The sequence below is a fragment of the Abramis brama genome (assembly GCF_963993115.1).
Source record: "Abramis brama genome assembly, chromosome: 3".
Taxonomy (NCBI): Eukaryota; Metazoa; Chordata; class Actinopteri; order Cypriniformes; family Leuciscidae; genus Abramis; species Abramis brama.
Genome location: NC_139965.1, coordinates 4448608 through 4468804, shown reverse-complemented (window position 1 = coordinate 4468804; position 20197 = coordinate 4448608). Strand labels below are relative to the sequence as shown.

The following is a 20197-nucleotide window of genomic DNA, read 5'->3' as shown; positions in this document are numbered from 1 at the left end:
CTACCACAAATGTGGTAACACTTTAGTGGGCATCACAGTTGTCATGTATCTAATGAAACATTGTGTGTTTAAATTGCACATACTTTGTTATATAATTAACACAAATCTTGTTTATATGTTTTAATTTAATATGTAAAAAAAAAAAAAAAAAGATTTGTTTTGCATCACATGTTCACAGCACTGAAAGTGTTTTACAAGTTTCAGAAATAAACGGGATCAAAGCGGTTATCAGAACCAGGAAGATTGTAAAACTCTCTGTAGTTGTAAGATCATTCTCAAACACCACGCACACCCTGTAACGAGTACAAAGGTTGTTTTCATCAAATGAAATCAAGAATGACTGTGATTTACTGTTGGTTGAGCACCTTCTAATGCTCTTATACCTTTCTGAAAAACTTGTACATCTGTAGGCTCATAATAGTCGTTGTTGGTTCTCTGACTGAAAATATCTCTGCTTCTCTGGATTATTCTCTATCCTGACCCAGGAGTGTTTTCTCTGAGGAGGTAAGGGAGATCTTATTCCTCTGTATGTTATGGCCAGTGAATAATCTGTGTATTTACCCTTGATATGTGTGGCATTTGAAGGCATTCAGTAGCTTGGATTTGATACGTGAAAAATAAGAACATTACAGGAAAACATCCTAAAAATGCGTTAAAAAAGCCCTTTAAAAGTGCAAACATTTGAACAATGACTATATTAAGTTTATTTATTTTTTTAATATATTTTTTTTTATGAAATTGTTAAAAATATATTGTTTTGGTAATGGGAAAGCATACAGGGTTTTTTTTAGCATACAAAGGGCAGCTTGTAATTTGGGTTGTTTTGCATGGTCAAATAAACCCAACCGTGAGTAATTTACACTTAGAATGTTGAGATGTTCATTTAACTTGGCATAATGGGTTTACATCTTAACTTACTGTATCTTGAAAAAAATAGCAATATACAGTACACAACCACTTCCTTTATTTCAGAAAAATACACCAAATATAGCACATTTATAGAGTTTGCATTAATATATACCATTTACATTTAAACTCGTTTAACAAACATTTTTAGAAGTAAATATTAAACATTTAAAAGTAACATTTTAAATCACATGTGAACATCAGACGGCAGCTGAGCATTTCTCATAGGCAAAAGATATTGTGACAGGCTCCTTATAATCTGCACATAAACAAACAGTACATATTTTAATATCCAGAGCAGTTAGATTCAGTATTATAAAGAATAAAATCAGTTTATTTATGCAAGGCAAAGGCGATTCCATCATGGGAAACGACAGATGCTGACTGACATCTTGTGTGTATTGTGTTGCACAGAATATAAAATGAATTAGGCTACAGCACTGTAACGACTTTATAGATTAAATAAAATGTATACAAACCTTTATTTCACAGAATAAATGCACCAATTCTGCGGCATTGAGAAGCTCTCTCCTGACGAGGAGTTGGGTGGGTTGTTGTTATGTCGGATGGTCAGCTGGCAAAAAATGACCCAAAAGCCTCAGTACTACACAGTGCTTTGGTAGAAGAAAATAACCCAGCGTTTTTTAGAATGTATAGATTATTAATCATAAATGTTTTTTTTATATAACATACAAAATACACAATTTTAATAATTAAAACAGTCATATTCTGAAGAAACTAATGATTTTTTGTTGTTGCCGTAAGCAGACTGGAGATTGACAGTGAATGTCTTCTGATCACGATGGACTCCAGGTGAGTTGAAATTGACATGCTTTTACAGGCAGGTGAATTATTTACTTTTTTTTTATTAAATGAAGGCAATCAACTGATACGATAGTCTGTGAACTGACTTTTTATATCAATCCAACAGTCATAGCCTATATTTCTGTCAGGACCACTATCATCAATAATGATTGGCAATTAGCATACAGTTAGGATTGGCGATACAGTTCTGTTCTGGGTAAGAACTCCCGAGCATGGATAAGAGCAGGGAGAGCAGCGATAACCCCGCTTAGGGTAAACAGAACAGAACCAATGTATATCTGATAATACTGAATCGACATTATATATATATATATATATATATATATATATATATATATATATATATATATATATATATATATATATGCTGTGATAGGTGTTGTATTCCTATAGGTAGACATGGATCAGCTGAGAGTCAGCTGATGCAAGCTTGACTAACGTGACCTGCCAGAACTAATGCTACGTTTTATATTTCCAACACTGACTGTGTCAAAATCAAAGAAGCAGAAAGATCAACAGAATAAGCATAAGTAGCTATATCTGGGCTTTATGTTAATAATAACAGTGGTTTTCAATCCTGGTTCTGGGGACTGCTCTGCACATTTTATATTTCTCTCTTATCTGGCACATTACACGACACCGTTTTCAGTTTCAGAGTTTCAGAACTTCTGAAGACGTGAATTAAAGTCATTATCAGCCTCTGATTGGATGTATCTTGTGTTCGTGTGCGTCCTAAAAGAATGAGTTCTGTTAATCCTAGTATGTTCCCTGATGTATGCTCATTATCAGTTATGGTGCAGTTATCGGCTGTGTGATGTTACATGATGATGCTAATTCATCTGTGCTAGCTTTAATAACTTATCTGTCAATCTACAATGTTCAGAGATATAATGTTTATAATGTTAAGTCATGAACCAGCTAATCAGTGTTTTAGGCCTAGTAAGACATTGATTAGCTAGTTGAGGTGTGTTTAATTAGGGTTGAGTTTGGAGACCCCTAACCTAAACACTCCAGAGTCCACTGCAGTCCTCAAACTTAAACTTTTACTACTTGTTAATTTGCATGTAAAGGCTGACTCCTCTCTCTGATGTTGATATCTGCATACCAGTGAAAATAAATCAGTTAAAATTGATTCTTCACTCTGTAGTGTTCTGACCAACACATGGTTCACTGCGATCTGAAACTAGCCCTAACAGCTTATGGTAGCCCTTCGCTACATTTAGTGGCTCTTCAAGCACACTTCACCCACTTGGCCCAAACATCAGTTAAGACAGCCATCCTATTTGAAGGGTTATGAGGTCAGTGCAGTGCGACCGAAGATACGTGGCCCATTGCATGCAAGCCCGGCACCACACATGTCAAAAGGAGAAGATTGGAGCTCACAGCCTAATGTGAAGTGGAGTAGGCCCCACAACGCACAGAACTAATATTCTGAGGAGAGCTTTAACAACACAAGCTTAGGATGCCCAGGAAGATTGTAAAACTCTCTGTAGTTGTAAGATCATTCTCAAACACCACGCACACCCTGTAACGAGTACAAAGGTTGTTTTCATCAAATTAAATCAAGAATGACTGTGATTTACTGTGACACACGGATGCGGGATCCTCAACTCAATACCCAGACAGGCCTGATACAAACCAACCATGACCCGCCCGAGGAAGACCATTCTCATCGGTGTCGGCGACTCCTGGGAGGAGGAGAGTAAAGGGGTCCAGCGCCGAAAATTCCTCTCTTCATCCATAAGGACACAATGGAGTTCTCTCGGCTGAAACTAGCCCTAGCAAACCTGCTACCCGCTGACACTACAGAGCTTTTCAAGTATCAGATTCTTGTGGATTATGTGAAACTTGAAGAGGCCTGTCTCATCGCCAACTCCTTTATCAACTCACCCAGGCTGTACAGGGACACCATGGCAGCCTTGACCGAGAAGTTCGGCCACACGCACCATGTAGCCTTGGAGAGGACCGCTGCAGTTATGGATTATGAGATCAGAAGAGGAAATATTTGAGAGGTTCTCCCTGCATGTACAGTAACTCGTGGACATGCTACAGACACTGGGCCCAGATGGAGAAGTCGAGCTGAGATGTGGCTTACATGTGGCCTGAATCCTCACCAAGCTTCTGATAGAGATGAGCTCATGCTCTGCTGGACCTGGAGGAATGGCTTTGATACAAGTCGTGGTGCCAAGGTTACAACAACTTCAGACATCCGTGCCCAAGGGCCATCAGGCTAAATGAGAGCTAAATGCCAAACCAAGAGGGTCAGAGCGCATCCACGGCATGATGGAAGGGCAAATCAAAACCCTACTGTCCATATTGTGAGGGCACGGAGCACTTCTTAAATAAGTGTCCAACTATTCAGAAACTCACCAGAGAAGAGGTCATGGAATAGATTAGAGTTAACAATAGATGCTGGAGATACCGGAAACCATATCAAGCAGTGCAATGTGACCTCAAGAGGCTCAGCGATTTGTGTCAGGGGAAGCATTTGAGAGTACTGCATGATGCCAAGGCTGAGCAGCTGAAGGCTAAAAGTTGTCTGGTGAGGACCAGTATGGACTTTCTCTACCTGGACAGACCATCAACCCACTCTCATGTTCAATGCTCCTCCCGAAACCAGTTGACAAACTGGGCCTGCATAAGAAGTCTGGGGACCTTGCTCTCTGCACAATTTATCAGGAAGTCCAAACCCAGAAGGGATCCGCCATCTCATTCAAAATCTCATCCCCTACCAATCCCAAGAGAACCTCCCAGATAGTTGCAGCCTTCACAATGCTTGGGTCTAGCAGACCACCCCTACCCCATTGCCAGCTTGAAGAGAAAGTACAAGCACCTGGCGGACCTCCCACTTAAACCATATGATCACGTAAAGCTGCTTGTGGTAATTGGTGCTGACTGCCCCCATCTACTTACCTCTATCAAGCTAGTGAAAATGGAGGACCGGTGGACATTTGCACGAGACTGTGATGGATGCTTCAAGGACCCGCACACCTTACCCAGTGGGCACCGAGCACCCAGCAGTGTCTCTTCATACTTCATACTGCCATACCAGAGCAGCAAACTGGTTATGAGATCAAAGCAGGATAACGAATGGGTGGAGCTCCTGGAGGCCAAGACGAGGCGAGTACAGGTAGCAGGTGTTCTCAGACACGGAAGTGAAACATTCCCCCACTCCCAGCTCCCAAGGAAGCCGTCCTTCCCAGCCTCAGAAGTCTGGAGGGACGTTTGGCCTGGGACCCCCTACGAGCAGATGAGTACTGTGCAGCGAATCGCAAGTTGGTGGAGACAGGAGCTGTCAAGAAGAGTGACCCAAGGGAAGCCTCAACCACAGATAAGTCGTGGTACATACCCCACCACTTAGTGATCCATAATGGGAAGAGTCGTTTAGTCTTCAACTGCTCCTTTCAATTCCAGGGTCGAAGCCTCAATGACACCCTCCTTCTTGGACCAACATTGGGAACCTCTCTTCTGGGAGTTTTACTGCGCTTCAGGGAACATGTAAAAATCTGCAGAAATCATGGAAGGTGTGGGAATCGGAATTACAATAGGTGCTTGGTGTTTCTTTAAAAAGTGACTTTGCCAACTACTGGCCTGGCATGAGAGTTTTAATTGTTCTCGTGGATCCGTGTGAACGGGGATTGTTTGGATGACGTTGTTGTCTATACAAACTTCTGTTTTTAGTACATCATTGTCGTGTAAATGTACCCTTAGTTCATTTCACGGTGATCTTTCTGAACGAGCTGATGATCTGAATCAGGTGTGTTAAATAAGTGAGACATACAAAATTAAAGTTAATAATATATGTTTTATGATTTTACATCAATCTCCTAGAGTCCATGTCATGATGATATGCAATGGATGTGTTTTTGCATTCCACTGTGTGTTTTTCATTGTTTTTCTATGTGAATATGAGCTGACATGACCATTGCACCCGCGTCTTTTTAAGTGTCTCCCGCGTGACGCTATATTTAAATAAAAAAAGTGGCGCTCAATTTTAAATTTCCATTTTTAAAAACAAGCATTGAGAATTTGTGCTCTATTCCATTACACCGTCATTTTTCTCATTTTGTGCTTATTCAGCTCACCACAGTTTTAAAGCCCAATTATTATGATGCGGTTTTTATTCTGTTGAACACCACCTGTTCCAGACAGTAGGTGGAGTTGTCAGTCAAAAGGTCCTATTCTCCTCCAACTCTTTTGAGAGGAAAATTATGATAATGATAAGTGGTCTCATATGTTTAAGTCAAAATAATTAAAGGGTTAGTTCACCCAAAAATGAAAATTATGTCATTAATGACTCACCCTCATGTCGATCCAAGCCCGTAAGACCTTCGTTCATCTTCGGAACACAGTTTAAGATATTTTAGATTTAGTCCGAGAGCTTTCTGTCCCTCCATTGAAAATGTATGTACGGTATACTGTCCATGTCCAGAAAGGTAATAAAAAAATCATCAAAGTAGTCCGTGTGACATCAGTGGGTTAGTTAGAAGTTTTTGAAACATCGAACATACATTTTGGTCCAAAAATAACAAAAACTACAACTTTATTCAGCATTGTATTTATTCAGCATTGTGCTTTCACGACTCCGCAGTGACGCTGCTGACATAAGACGCTGCTGACGTGTCACCGGATAACACGATAACGTCTTACGTCACTGCGGAGTCGTGAAAGCGGATTGACAACAGACCCGGAAGAGAATACAATGCTGAATAAAGTCGTAGTTTTTGTTATTTTTGGACCAAAATGTATTTTCGATGCTCTCGGACTGAATCTAAAATATCTTAAACTGTGTTCCGAAGATGAACGGAGGTCTTACGGGCTTGGAACGACATGAGGGTGAGTCATTAATTACATCATTTTCATTTTTGGGTGAACTAACCCTTTAATGCAAAACTCTGCATTCCAACCATCTATATCTAAACGTAACATGGAAACATGCCATTAGAAGACTGCTGACCTCAAGATAAATATACTGTAAATGTTTTAAATGTCAACTATAATATTGTTAAATATTACAGTTAAATATTGTTTCTTTACATTTTTATTCATGTTGAAAATTTATATAATTCAAAATGTCAGCATTTTGATAGGTGTTTATACTCTTCAATTCTTTCTAAAAAAAAATAAAAAATCTGATATTTGTTTAGTGTTTATTAATTTACATGTTTATTTTACAGAGAGCTGAGTCTTCCACTAAACAGATCAACTCTGATTGATCAAGGTCCTCCAAAACGATTCCTTCTACACACAGAGAGAAAAGTGCTTGATGATCATGGGAAAGTCAGAAAATGGACTTATGAGAAAAAAGACACCAGTAAAAAAAACAATATTGTTCTACTGGTGGGAGAAACCGGCGCTGGCAAGACGACTCTCATCAACACCATGGTCAACTACTTACTGGGAGTGAAGTTTGAGGAAGAAATGTGGTATGAAATCACAGAAGAAGAAGCCAGAGACCAATCAGAATCACAAACCTCTGAAATCACCATGTATGAGGTCTGTCCTGAAGAGAGTCCCATATCTCTCACCATCATTGATACTCCAGGATACGGAGACACTAGAGGACTGGAAAAAGATCTGGAAGTTGCTGAGAATTTATCCATGCTGTTTCAGAATAATGATGGGGTTCGTCATATTGACGCTGTGTGTTTTGTGACTCAAGCATCTAAGAATCGCCTCTCGGACAGACAGCATTACATCATCAGTTCAGTTCTTTCTTTGTTTGGAAAAGACATTGTGAACAACATTGTGTTTCTAATCACACACTCTGATGGTCTACCACCCAAAAACGTCCTCGGTGCCATTAATAAAGCTAGAATCCCCTGCAGACGAGACCACAGCGGCCAACCTGTTTATTTCTTATTCAACAACCGGCAGGCTGATGCCCACCACAATGAGACACGTTACATTCGTGCTCAAAGAGACGCCTGGGAAGACAGCATGGAAGAGATTAAGGACTTCCTTCAGTCACTGGATGAAAAGAACAGAATAAGTTTAGAGTTGACTTCAGATGTCCTGATAGAGCGCATTATATTAGAAGCGTCCATGTGCAACTTACAGCTGCGAATTCACGAGAAAGAGCTGAAAAGGGCTGAAAAACTTCAGATCCAGCAGGCAATGACCGAAAACAAGGAAAAGATTGAGGAACGTAAAAACTTCACCATTAAATTCAAAAGGTCTATCAAAGAGAAGGTTCCCATTGAAAGCGCATCATGGAAGAGCAGGAAGGCGACGACCTGCACCGTCTGTGAGGAAAACTGCCACGAGTTTGACTGCTGGTGGGTTTCTGATGTCAGCAAATGTAAAGTCATGAAAAACGGCTACTGTACCGTGTGCACAGGGAAGTGTCACCACAGCAAACACGTCAAAGAAGACAAGAAATACGTCATCAAAAACTCGAGCATGATGATAGATTTTGATGATTTTAGAAAGGAATATGAAAAAGCTCAAGAAGAGTTAAAGAGATTTTTGGTTATAATGAATGATCTTGACAAAGATCTGCAGGAGCTTGAGGACCAAAAATTCATTCTTCTGTTCAATGCTTACAAGACCATCAAGCATCTGTCTCAGATCGCATTAAAGCCAGACTCAGCCTTCACTCTTCAGCATCTGGACTTCTTCATCCCCAAACTGAGAGAGGCTGGGAAAAAAGACTGGGTCCGAGAGCTGGAGGACTTGAGGAAAACTGCTGAAGCTGAAGAAGCAAATAAAGACGCTCTGAGTTATCTTCAAGCAGGCCTGTCAAACTGGAACATTTCTTTGTTGGGCAAGTGAAGAAAAGAGATGAATTAATTAAAATTAAGAAGACTGATTAAAATGAGAAATCAATGCAGTTGACTTTCGGTAGATCTGAAAGTAGTGAGATATTTTGTTTAATCAGAGGATCAAGCTAATTTTCATCAAGCCATTCCAATCCAATTAATTTTGGGGTAATGGATGGTAGTTTTAACAAAAGATGTCACATCTATTAATGTGGATGTGTTTACTCTTGTGTTAATCCTTTGTGGTGAACTCTTCTACATTTTATCTTCATCATTTGCTGGAGTCTTTCCTTTTTATCTCCTTTGCTTTTATTATGTTATTTCCCTCAGATTGTCTTTCTTTACATAATTATTGTTAAATAAAATAACTAAAATAAATACACAAATATATTTATGACATTATAAGTGTTTATAATACTATATTTAAAATGCATTTAATGATCTAACACAGTTTTTATCAGTGATAAACCTTGGGATGATATATGTGACCCAGAATATTCAATGCTGATTATGTCATCATTAATAAACACCCAACAGATTATCCACAGCATTTCTTTTAATATTTTGCCATAATGTCTCTATCTTACAAACAGTCACAGCAGCCATAAAATAAAAAAAAAGCTAAAAAAAACAAATCAAGGGCTCAAATAAAACAAACACTGATCACCATAACGGTGACTTCAAACTTTATTATTTTCAAACATTCATCAACATCATGTTTAATGTTCTGTTGGGATTTAAAGTGTTTCTGTTGTCTGAGTATTTGCAGTTTAATAAATACAAATAAATGCAGTCTATCATAGTCCCAACACTCTTTTGTATGTCTTTGTATTAACAGCTTTGAGTAAAACATTCTTAATATTTTATACATTAATACATTTAAATTAAAATTAATACATTTAAGGCAATTGTTTTCCTCATGTTTTCTATTGAATTTATTAAATACATTTTTCAATATATGAAAAGCAGCTATTCCTTATGTATTATTCAATATATTGAAAAATATTAACACAATATATTAACGCAATATATTATTTAATATGTTTTTCAGTATATTTAAACCATTTCATATATTGATCATAAATATTTGGAAATATATTTTCGTTCCATAAGGGGTAAAAGACAAATCCACAATCAGTTGTTTTGCATAATGACTTCACATAAATTAATTAGTACACCATTCTGTGTAACGGTATCGCTGATTGGCTGATGTCACCATGCGGAAACATACCATTCCCGCTAAATCCCAATCCTGCGGGTCAGTCACTTTGTGCTTTGCATGCATGAAGACTGTGCTGACGAATCACCATCGGCTTGATCAAAATCAGGAAGGGCTTTTTCCAAGTGTGCTCTCACAAATAAGATACTGGGACACATAATAATAAAAAAAACAATATAGTTAGACTTCATCAAGGTGAGGTGGGCCTCTGAAGTTGCTGCCAATGGGTAAAGTTAGAAGTCGTTACTACACCATCTGGCCTCAGTGATGTCTCTCTACTGGCCATTCAGAAGTTGCCATGTATCTAATTAAACATTTTGTGTTTAAATTGCAAATATTCTGTTATAAAATTAAGGAGGGAAACAGTCTTGTTCAGATATTTTAACTGAAAAATAAATGAATACTTGGGGGAAATAAGATTTGTTTTGCAGTGCACCAAAAATAAAACTCACATTTGCACAGCACTGAAAGCGTTATACGAGATTCTTAAGTAAACTGGATCAAAACGGTTATCAGAACCAGGAAGATTGTAAAACTCGCTGTAATCTTATCTGTAGGATAATTCTCAAAAATCATGTGCACCCTATAACGAGTACAAAGGTTGTTTTCAACCAATAGTCTATTATAACGTGAAATCACTAAGGATGAATATAGTTTCATGTTGGTTGACCACCTTCTAATGCCATTATGCCTAACATTTTTCCGAAGATTCAAAAAGTCTACAGATAAAACTTGTACATTGTAGGCCCATAATATTCTCTAACTGAAAATATCTCTGCTTTTCTGGATTATTCTCTATCCTGACCCAGGAGTGTTTTCTCTGAGGAGGTAAGGGAGATCGTTGACTCTTATTCCTCTGTATGTTATGGCCAGTGAATAATCTGTGTATTAACCCTTGATATGTGTGGCATTTGAACCCATTTCGTAGTTTGTATTTGATGAGACGTTTTTGGGTGAAAAATAATGTCCCGGACGATCCTGCCCCCTCAGTCAAGATGAATGTGGAAATGGATTTTAATGATGAAATGGACTATTTAAAACATATATGAATTGCCAAGTGCATAGGCTTTCTAGCATTAATATTAGGGCACTATAGCAACATTTTAGTTAAGGACAGTCTGTTTCGCAAAGTCACATTTTTACTGCCACATTTGACACATTAACCTACGAACTTCCGCGCCATGAAGAACGCAGCTCTACTGAGTTATAGTTGTTTTTATTTTGTTTATTGTTTATATTATTATTTTTTTTTTTTCATGTTTAGAATTGGTCGTAGTTAGTTGATAATTTCACTGTATTTTTTGTTACCGGTTGCAGTTTAAGCAGTTCCATAAAGTTATGCATCTGTTAAACACATCGCAATGAGTGTGTGTTACGTGTTAGTTAAGCTCTCAAAATGAGTGTGGCACAATTTATTTCTTTTGGTGGTGAAGGTATCATGGTGACTTGTCTGTATTCATGGTTATACCACTGAAATTATGAATCTAAGACATACTTATATCTGGTGGTTTAAATATGTTTATTTTGTGGATATCGATGAGTCAAATTGTTTAATATGTTGGCCTAGATAATTTCAAAGCAGCTTTACAGTGAAAACAGGAAAATAATGCATTTCGGCTGTTGTTCAGATGAAGTCAGTTCTGTGTTGATTCAGTTCCATTGTAAAGATTGTCTATTATTAAATCAGTTCATTTCTTTTAAGCAGTTCTGCAAAAAAAAAAAAAAAAAGTTTTAAAGATAGACACAGACATTAAAGAAACAGGCTACTTGTGAAGTAAACACTATAGATCTGAAGGCGACCATTGTCCCATGGTGTTAAATTAACTCCTCGAAGTTTGAGTCTACACTCAAGAGTGTTAAAATTAATTAGATAATTAAGTGATTAATTGAGTGATGATTGACCATTAGTGATGAGCACCTGCTGATTACAAGCAGAATCACTGAAGGACAGATATACCATTTTATCTCACCATTATGTAGTGTTAGTATGGAAGTGAAACAATGACAAATGTTTTTGAAACAATAAAGCTTGTTGAATTGCACTACTTGACAAAAATATGCATTGCATTAACCCTGCTTGCATTTTAATGCATTGTATTTTTAGGGCTTGCATTTTTATGGGCTAAAATTCAACATAGTTGTATATTTAAGCTGTGAATATTTCAATTCAAAACATTTCACACTCGTTTTCATTATTAAAAAATCACTAATCCATATTCACCTTTCAGATTTCACTTCCAAAATATTCATTCTGTTTAAAAATACAACCTATAATATTCAACAGGCAATTTTGGGTCCATTTTATTTCGCTTCCACAAATTCAGTGGTTCAAGTTCCACAGAAAATTTGACATTTGACATCTGGGAAAGCCAGGAATATCATAGATTGCCGATTGATGATCTCCATAGCTGTGAGTCGGCCTCACCAGCAGGGGGTGCAATCAGGAAGTGAAATCTGAAAGTTGAATATGGATTATTGAATCTTTAATAATGAAAACGTGAGTAAAATGTGTTGAATTCAAATATTCACAACCTAAATATACAACCATGTTGAATTTCAGCCCATAAAAATGCAAGCCATAAAAATACAATGCTTTAAAATGCAAGCAGGGGTAATGCAATGCATTATGTGCAAATGTGATCAGATGTTGTTGGTTGTGTCAAATCAAAGGACTGTTGTAATCAATAAAATAAATCTAACTTAGAGATTCAGGTCACAAGATGATGATTATGCCAAAATGATTATGGGAGAGTCTCATGCTGTAACGTCACACGTGTGTGTGTGTGTGAGTTAAAGACCATCATATTCTGAGGAAGCTAATGAATTATTTTGTTGTTAACAGACTGGAGACAGTGAAGGGGTTAGCTCAAGCGATCACCATGAATTCCAGGTGAGTTGAAAATCAGGGTTGTAAATTATTTACTTTAAAAATCTATTTGAAGGCAATTAACTCTTTCCCTGCCATTGACTAAATTTTCCGTCATTTATGAAACAATGGTTCCATGGCACTGAAATGTTGACCCAGGGCAAGCTATATGACTGTGAAGCTTTGGGGTGTTGGTGGACTCTATCTACTCCACCTGGGTTTTGATAATCGATCTAAATATGATCTAGACGTAGTCTTTGACAAAAACATGTTTTTCGCTGCTTTTTGTTCAAAATGTTCCTCTTTTTTTAACCTGTTAAGCTGCAACCCCACTTTTGAAAAATCCCCAGAAATGGCATACCCAAACTGAAACAGATACAGTTCATAAACCCTTTGTACTAAAAGCACAAGTATGGTCTCATTTGAAAGCTGACACCTGGCAGTGTATTGTAAATGTAGAATTAATTATTGTCATAATGAAAAAAAATAGTTATAAATAGCTTCAAAGTTTGGTAGCTAAGTTTGGCAGTAGGTGGGCCTGTCCTTTGGCATGTATTTTTCTCCTCCAACACTTTTTGTGAGAAACATTTTGATAATGTTAATGATAAATGGTCCCATCTATTTAAGTCAAATTAACTGATGCAAAAACACTGGCATCCAGCCATCTACTGTATATGTAACAGTAGCATGGCAACATGTCATGAGAAGTCTGCTGACCTCTAAATGTCAACTGTAATGTTATTTTTACATTATTATGTTCATGTATTTAACACATAATGTCTGCATTTTGGTGGGTGTTTAAACTCTTGAATTCTTTCTACACAAAAGATTTCTGCTTATATATTCTGATATTTGCGTTCATGTCTTCCACCAAACAGATCAACTCTGATTGATCAAGGTCCTCCAAAACGATATCGTCTACACACAGAGAGAAAAGTACTTGATGATCATGGAAAAGTCCGAAAATGGACTTATGGGAAAAAAGACACCAGTAAACAAAACAAAATTGTTCTACTGGTGGGAGAAACCGGCGCTGGCAAGACGACTCTCATCAACACCATGGTCAACTACTTACTGGGAGTGAAGTTTGAGGATGAAATATGGTATGAAATCACAGAAGAAGAAGCCAGAGACCAATCAGAATCACAAACCTCTGAAATCACCATGTATGAGGTCTGTCCTGAAGAGAGTCCCATATCTCTCACCATCATTGATACTCCAGGCTATGGAGACACTAGAGGACTGGAAAAAGATCTGGACGTTGCTTCCAACTTATCCACACTGTTTCAGAGTAATGATGGAGTTCGTGAAGTCGACGCCGTGTGTTTTGTGATTCAAGCGTCTAAGAATCGTCTCTCGGACAGACAGCATTACATCATCAGTTCAATTCTGTCTTTGTTTGGAAAAGACATTGTAAACAACATTGTGTTTTTAATCACACACTCTGATGGTCTGCCACCCAAAAACGTCCTCAGCGCCATTAATAAAGGTAAAATCCCCTGCAGACGAGACCACAGCGGCCAACCTGTTTATTTATTATTCAACAACCGGCAGGCTGACGCACGTCACAGTGAAAGGCGTTACCTTCGTGCTCAAAGAGACGCCTGGGAGGACAGCATCGACAACATGAAGCATTTCCTTCAGTCTCTCGAGGAAAAGAACAGAAGAAGTTTAGAGTTGACTTCAAATGTCCTGATAGAGCGCATTCAATTTGAAGCGTTTATTTGCAACTTACAGCTGCGAGTCGAAGAGAAAGAGTCAAAGAAGTCTGAAAAACTTCAGATCCAGGAGGTAATAAGAAAAAACAAGGAAAAGATTGAGGAACGTAAAAACTTCAACATTAAATTCAAAAAGACTATCAAAATGAAGGTTCCCATTGAAAGCGCTTCATGGAAGCACAGGAAGGCGACGGTCTGCACCGTCTGTGAGGAAAACTGCCATGAGTTTGACTGCTGGTGGGTTTCTGATCCCAGCAAATGTGAAGTCATGAAAAATGGCTACTGTACCGTGTGCTCAGGGAAGTGCCATTACAGTAAACACGTCAAAGAAGACAAGAAATATGTCGTCAAAAACACAAGCTTGACGATAGATTTTGACGATTTTAGAAAGCAATATGAAAAAGCTCAAGTACAATCCAAGAGATTTTCAGTTGTAATGGATGATCTTGACAAAGATCTGCAGGAGCTTGAGGACCAAAAGCAAATTCTTCTGTTCAATGCTTACAAGAACATCAAGCATCTGTCTCAGATCGCATTAAAGCCAGACTCGGCCTTCACTCTTCAGCATCTGGACTTCTTCATCCCCAAACTGAGAGAGGCTGGGAAAAAAGACTGGGTCCGAGAGCTGGAGGAAATGAGGAGAACCGCTGAAGCTGAAGAAGCCAATAAGGATGCTCTGAGTTATCTGAAAGCCGGTATGGCTAAACTTTTCCTTGGTGAGCAATCACAGGCATAGTGATAGGGCAGGGGTCCCCTGGGGGCTAATCATTTAAACAATCAGAAATGTTAGCAGCATCTCTGCATCGCCCCCTCTCTCATTATGCTTTTTCCGCCTCGTCTCGGCCACCTTTTGTTAAACATGAAGAGGAATTGTCCGTCTGGTATGGCCGCTCGTCTTACTTTGTAAAATCACAATAACAAGAAAATTCTGTGCTTTTGTAAAATAAAGAAAACCAACAGGGTGCGCTTTCTGTCGCTTCTGTCTCCGTGAACTGGAGCACGTCTCAAAAATGTATGAAACTCCGTGTATAGGCTTACCTGGCTTACAGACAAGATAAATAAATCTTTGGAAGCTTGAAATGTCTACTTTTAAACAAACTGATTTGAATCGAAAACTAATCTCTCCAATCTGTTAGTTCATGTTCTGTAATAATAAATGAGTATAATTACATTTTGGGTACTGGATGATAGCTTTATTTAACAGAAAAATGACAAACAGTGATTTGTTCACCATTGTGTTAATTCTGGTTGAGCCATTATATATTTTATGTCCATCAAATTCCTGTTATCTCTTTTGCTTTCATGTCGATTATCAGTCTGTCTCTTTGTAAAAAGTCTTGATAAATAAAGCAAAAATAAATATATAAAATATTTTTAATACATTGCAACTGTATTTTGTCATTGGGTTTGTATTTCAGCCGAGCTATGTCCAAGTCAGCAGTCCTCCTTATCTTCAGGTTAGTGACAAATAATTAGTGAAAGGATGCAAAAAGCACACATTAAATTCACAAATTGATTGTCTGTGACGTCACAGATGGAGCGCCCTGAAATATAAGAGGGTGCCCGTAGTACACATCATCAGTTTTTTTTTTTGTCTCCAGGAGCCATTTGTTTGTTAGCGCGTTGAAGGTTGGATTATGGAAATCCCAAGAAAGCATTTCAGGAAGTGTATGCCTCCATGTCCCTGGTTTTTAACACCTGAGGAAACACACGACCTGTGTGTTCTTTGCTTAGGAAAAGAGCAAGCGTGTTCAGTGGTCAAGGGGATGTTGGACAAATGTCTAAGTCCCCCAGCTAAGGCCCCGCTGTAGCCGAGGCAAAGCTGAGGCTTCAGTCCTGGAGATCGCAGGCCGAGCTCACAGAGAGAGGGATGGTTCTTTCTTTCACTCTTTTTTGGGCTTGAGCGATTTGCTAGATCAGGATGTGCTGTCTCTTGAGTCATCCGATCCAGCAGATTACTTCAGATTCATGGCCCTCGTCACAGCCAGATTGGATCTGGTTTGGGGGTGTGAAAGATGGGAAGTCGCTTGTGGTAAGCAGTACAGCGCTTACTTTTAGGCAATATTTGCCCCTCCCCGTGAACCTTCCATTCCTTTCCGATCTCCATGCTGGAGAAGTGGAGAAGTTGTGGAAGAAGCCATATTCAGCCCGGATTCATCCATTTTAACATTTGTACTATGCAAATGGGGAAGGATTAGCTCCCAAGGTGAGTCATCTTCTTTGAAGGCTCCTGTCCTGCCATTTAGGTCGCTTCAGACCACTTTGCGCTTGAATGGCAGGGCGTATGCAGTAGCAGGTTAGGCCGGGGGGCTTTGCACACTATGATAGTGTTGCAGGCCTACCAGGCCAATCTACTTAAAAGCCTGGATCAGTGCAGTTGAAGCCATTGCTGAACTGCGCCGCACCACAAAATTTGCTCTCTGGGCTACCAAACAAACAGCCGCCACTATCGATAGTTCGATGGTGGCCACAGAAAGGCATCTGTGATTGAACTTGGTGGACATCGGGGAGAAAGAAAAGAAATTGCTCCTCGATGCCCCAGTTTCACCCTCAGAACTTTTTGGCACATCTGTTGAGGCAGTGGTTGGGAAGTTTAGAGAGGCGAGGTTGTTCAGGAAATACATTCCTCACTGATCCAGATCCCCACCTAAAGCCACCGGGGGTTCTAGGCCGCCACAGTCCGAGGAACGGAGGTTTAGGTAAAGATCTGGTGAGAAATAACATCTCTACCCTTCCCTCTTTCCTTTTCCCTTTCACGCTCATATTGTGTTAGGATAGAGAAGAGTGACGCTGCTTTATATGTCTATATAATCTGTTCGTCATCCCCTCTCCAGCAAAAAGATCTCAGTGCTCCCCTAGGTACCCAACTATTAATGTTAATGTAAGAGAATGTAAGAGATGCATAAAAACTACAACTGACTTCCAGCCACAGCCTTAGATGAAATAAACTGAAGATAAAAGAAGACATTAAAGATCTCAGCAGAGTATGGTTAAACGATTCCAAAAACAGCATTTCCAGCTTCATTTATTACAAACTTTATTTCTGTCATATTTCTGTGAATTAACAGAGGTTTAGATGTTGATGTTTGGTGGAAAATGTTTTGTTTGGACTCACCATTATGGTGATCAGTGTTTGCTTTAGTTGGCCTCTTGACCCTTTACCTTTATTAACTTATTTCTCTTTCACTAATTGCAGTTGTTTTCAACAAATTATTCTGCGTTGATAAAGATCTGAAGCAGGTCAACAACAGGTCTGTTTTAATGGCAGTCAAACAACTGCATTAAAGTGATTTAAACAACTGCTTTTTCTGTAGTTTCATGATTGACTTAATTATGGAGTTGAAGCATTAATGAAAAAGTAATAAATAAATAGAAAAACTAACAAAAAAATCAAGAGCCCAACTACATTAAACACTGATCACTACAATGGTGACTTTAAATGTTTCTCTTTCCTTCAGTGATTTTTACTCATTAACATCATCACTAATGGTCACACTGGGCAGTGTTAATTAAACACAGGATTTTGTTGTGTAACATCCAACATTACGCCATTTTTAAGACAAAAATGTTGTGATCCGTAATATTTAAAGGACGTTTGAATGGTGTTTAAAGAATATTTTCTGCTAGCATTATGAGAACATTCATCAAATACTAATGACAATATGTGGGGATTTCATGAACATTGTTTTGAAAGTGTTTAATTCTAACACTTGCATTTCCTTTACATAAATTTAAGAGACAAGTTAGGAACAATAACTATGGGACAGGCTTTTTTTTTTACCCACTTCTGGGTTAAGTTTCTCTGACAGTAGAAATTATGCACCTCCTCACAAACTACCCATTATAGTAACCCACTGCTGGTTTGCCAAACTGGATTAAACCGGATGTTTTTTTTTTCCTGTCCTGAGAGAAAACTTACTGAGGTGATCTTCGTGAATAACTTTAAGGTTTATAATCACTTGTATATCAAATAATTACTGTACAGACAACAAATATTTGTAGTTTCAACTTTTTAAATTACATTGAGCTACCATTGTTTGCTCCGCTAAAATTATTTCACATCTGCTAAGAGACAGAAATTTTGAATTTTGAATTGAGTTTAACTGAGGTCAGGGACCAAAGGAAATTAAAGTGACATGTCTATATTATATAAATAAGTAAAACTGTTCTAGCTTAACTCAGCTTCGTCAGTAGGGGGCACTCTAAGCTTTACACTAGATTGCATCAGTAGTGTGTGCTAGTAGAGCAGAAAAAGCATCCAGTACGTGATGAGTGAGTTCAAGTGTGCGGAGAGCACTCCTAATCTGACCTGTGTTTTTCATACTTCTTACAGGTAAGATGACAGTAATTGATATTTAAGTAATATATAGATATATTGTGTTTCTGTAGAACTTTAGTTTGTATCGCAGATTAAAAATCGCCATACGTGGGCACCTAAAATGGTGGACGATAATGTAACTCTGGAAAAAGCTAGTACATTTCAGCGTGAGCAAAGTGAGAGAAATAATTGCTTAGAAATACGTATTGTTAAGATAAAAATGTGAGATGAATGACAGACAATGAACATTAGCCACGTGTTGAGCAGGCTAAACTAAGAAGCACACGTGTGAACAGGCTTATGATCACCCCGATCATATTCAGATCTAACATGTTCATACCTCAGCCATTAGTCTAACACGTCATGGTGCATTATTAGCCAGAGTTTGTTTCAGACTCAGTGATAAAATGTTTTATTATCTCTTCAGTGATAATACTGTGATTAAAACAGGGAACAAGGCAGTGTTAAAAAGAGTAATAAGGCAAGATCATACAATTATCAATGCTGGAGTAAGGTTATGAGTAACTGGTTATGTGTTTAGAGTTTATGCATTACTCACCTGTAGTTATGTTACTTTAACTCATCAAAATAAGTTGAGCAGTTATTTTTTTTCTGGAAACATATGACTTTACCTTCACTACATTTAAAAGACTAATGTCTTTTCACTCCAGTACATTTCTATCAAGGTCCTCAAAGGCGAAAGTTGTTTCTTTGTAGCAGCTATGAAAGTCAGTGGATGTTTTGTTTTTCTTTAAAATATTATGTTTTTTTTTTGTTTTGTTTTTTGTTTTTTTAGCAGTAGTAAGCGCTCTTGTTGGGTCATGTGACGTTCAATGATTTCCCTGGATGTTTTTGAACACTAATCAGTTGACGGGTGAAATGGAAAAAGACAGTTCCTCTGTGCAGTGCGCACACCCATGGCCATACTTAGAAAGTGTGTTTCAGTTTTCTGAAAAGATTAAAGATTAGTTTCATTTTAAATGTTTGCTTTGTTTTCCTAAATCTAACCATTTCACAGCTTTCAAAAACTTGCCGTGCAACCTGCGGAAGCATATTGAGGTATGTAAACTTTTAATTTCTGGTGAAAGCTTGAAAAGGAGATGATAATGTTATTGACTTCAAAACTCGTTTTCAAAAACTTGCATTTTGAAACTTACATCATAGTTTGGGTTCTTAGGCCACCAAAACGCAGTTGTCGTGTAAATGAATGGCCAGAAAGCATTGAAAGTTTTCTGTTTTCAGTTGAAAATGATGTCGTGTAAGTGGCCCCTAAGTTAATAACTGATTATTTTTACAACGGAAATTAATCAATTAAAAACTTACTTAAGCTTGATAACCCTTACGAAAAAGAAGTATACTTCAAGTTCATTTTATAAAGTATACTTAATTTTCAAGTATATTTTTAAGTATACATTATGTAGTAAGTATACTAATGTCAATGTACTAGTAAACGTACTAGTAAACGTACTAGTAAACTTGTAAGTGTACTATTTTAAAAATAATATATAAATGGTAAACTATAAGTATGATATTAAGTTCACTTAAAGAAAACTTGTAGTATAAAACGACTAAACTAGTTGCAAA

The 20197-nt window shown here is 37.9% G+C and overlaps 2 protein-coding genes across 2 annotated transcripts; both read left to right on the top strand.

Annotated features, from left to right (window-relative positions):
- Nucleotides 1-4663: 4663 nt before the first annotated feature.
- LOC311079862 (uncharacterized protein) lies at nucleotides 4664-8505 on the top strand (the record flags this gene model as incomplete). The annotated part of the gene is made up of 3 exons (XM_084109588.1): nucleotides 4664-4868; nucleotides 4910-5255; nucleotides 6909-8505. 3 exons carry the CDS (start codon nucleotides 4664-4666, stop codon nucleotides 8503-8505), a joined length of 2148 nt encoding a protein of 715 aa, XP_083965714.1.
- A 4085-nt stretch (nucleotides 8506-12590) lies between these two features.
- Nucleotides 12591-16106, top strand: LOC311079861 (uncharacterized protein; the record flags this gene model as incomplete). Its single annotated transcript, XM_084109587.1, has 3 exons — nucleotides 12591-12601; nucleotides 13456-15011; nucleotides 16030-16106. 3 exons carry the CDS (start codon nucleotides 12591-12593, stop codon nucleotides 16104-16106), a joined length of 1644 nt encoding a protein of 547 aa, XP_083965713.1.
- Between the last annotated feature and the right edge of the window lie 4091 nt (nucleotides 16107-20197).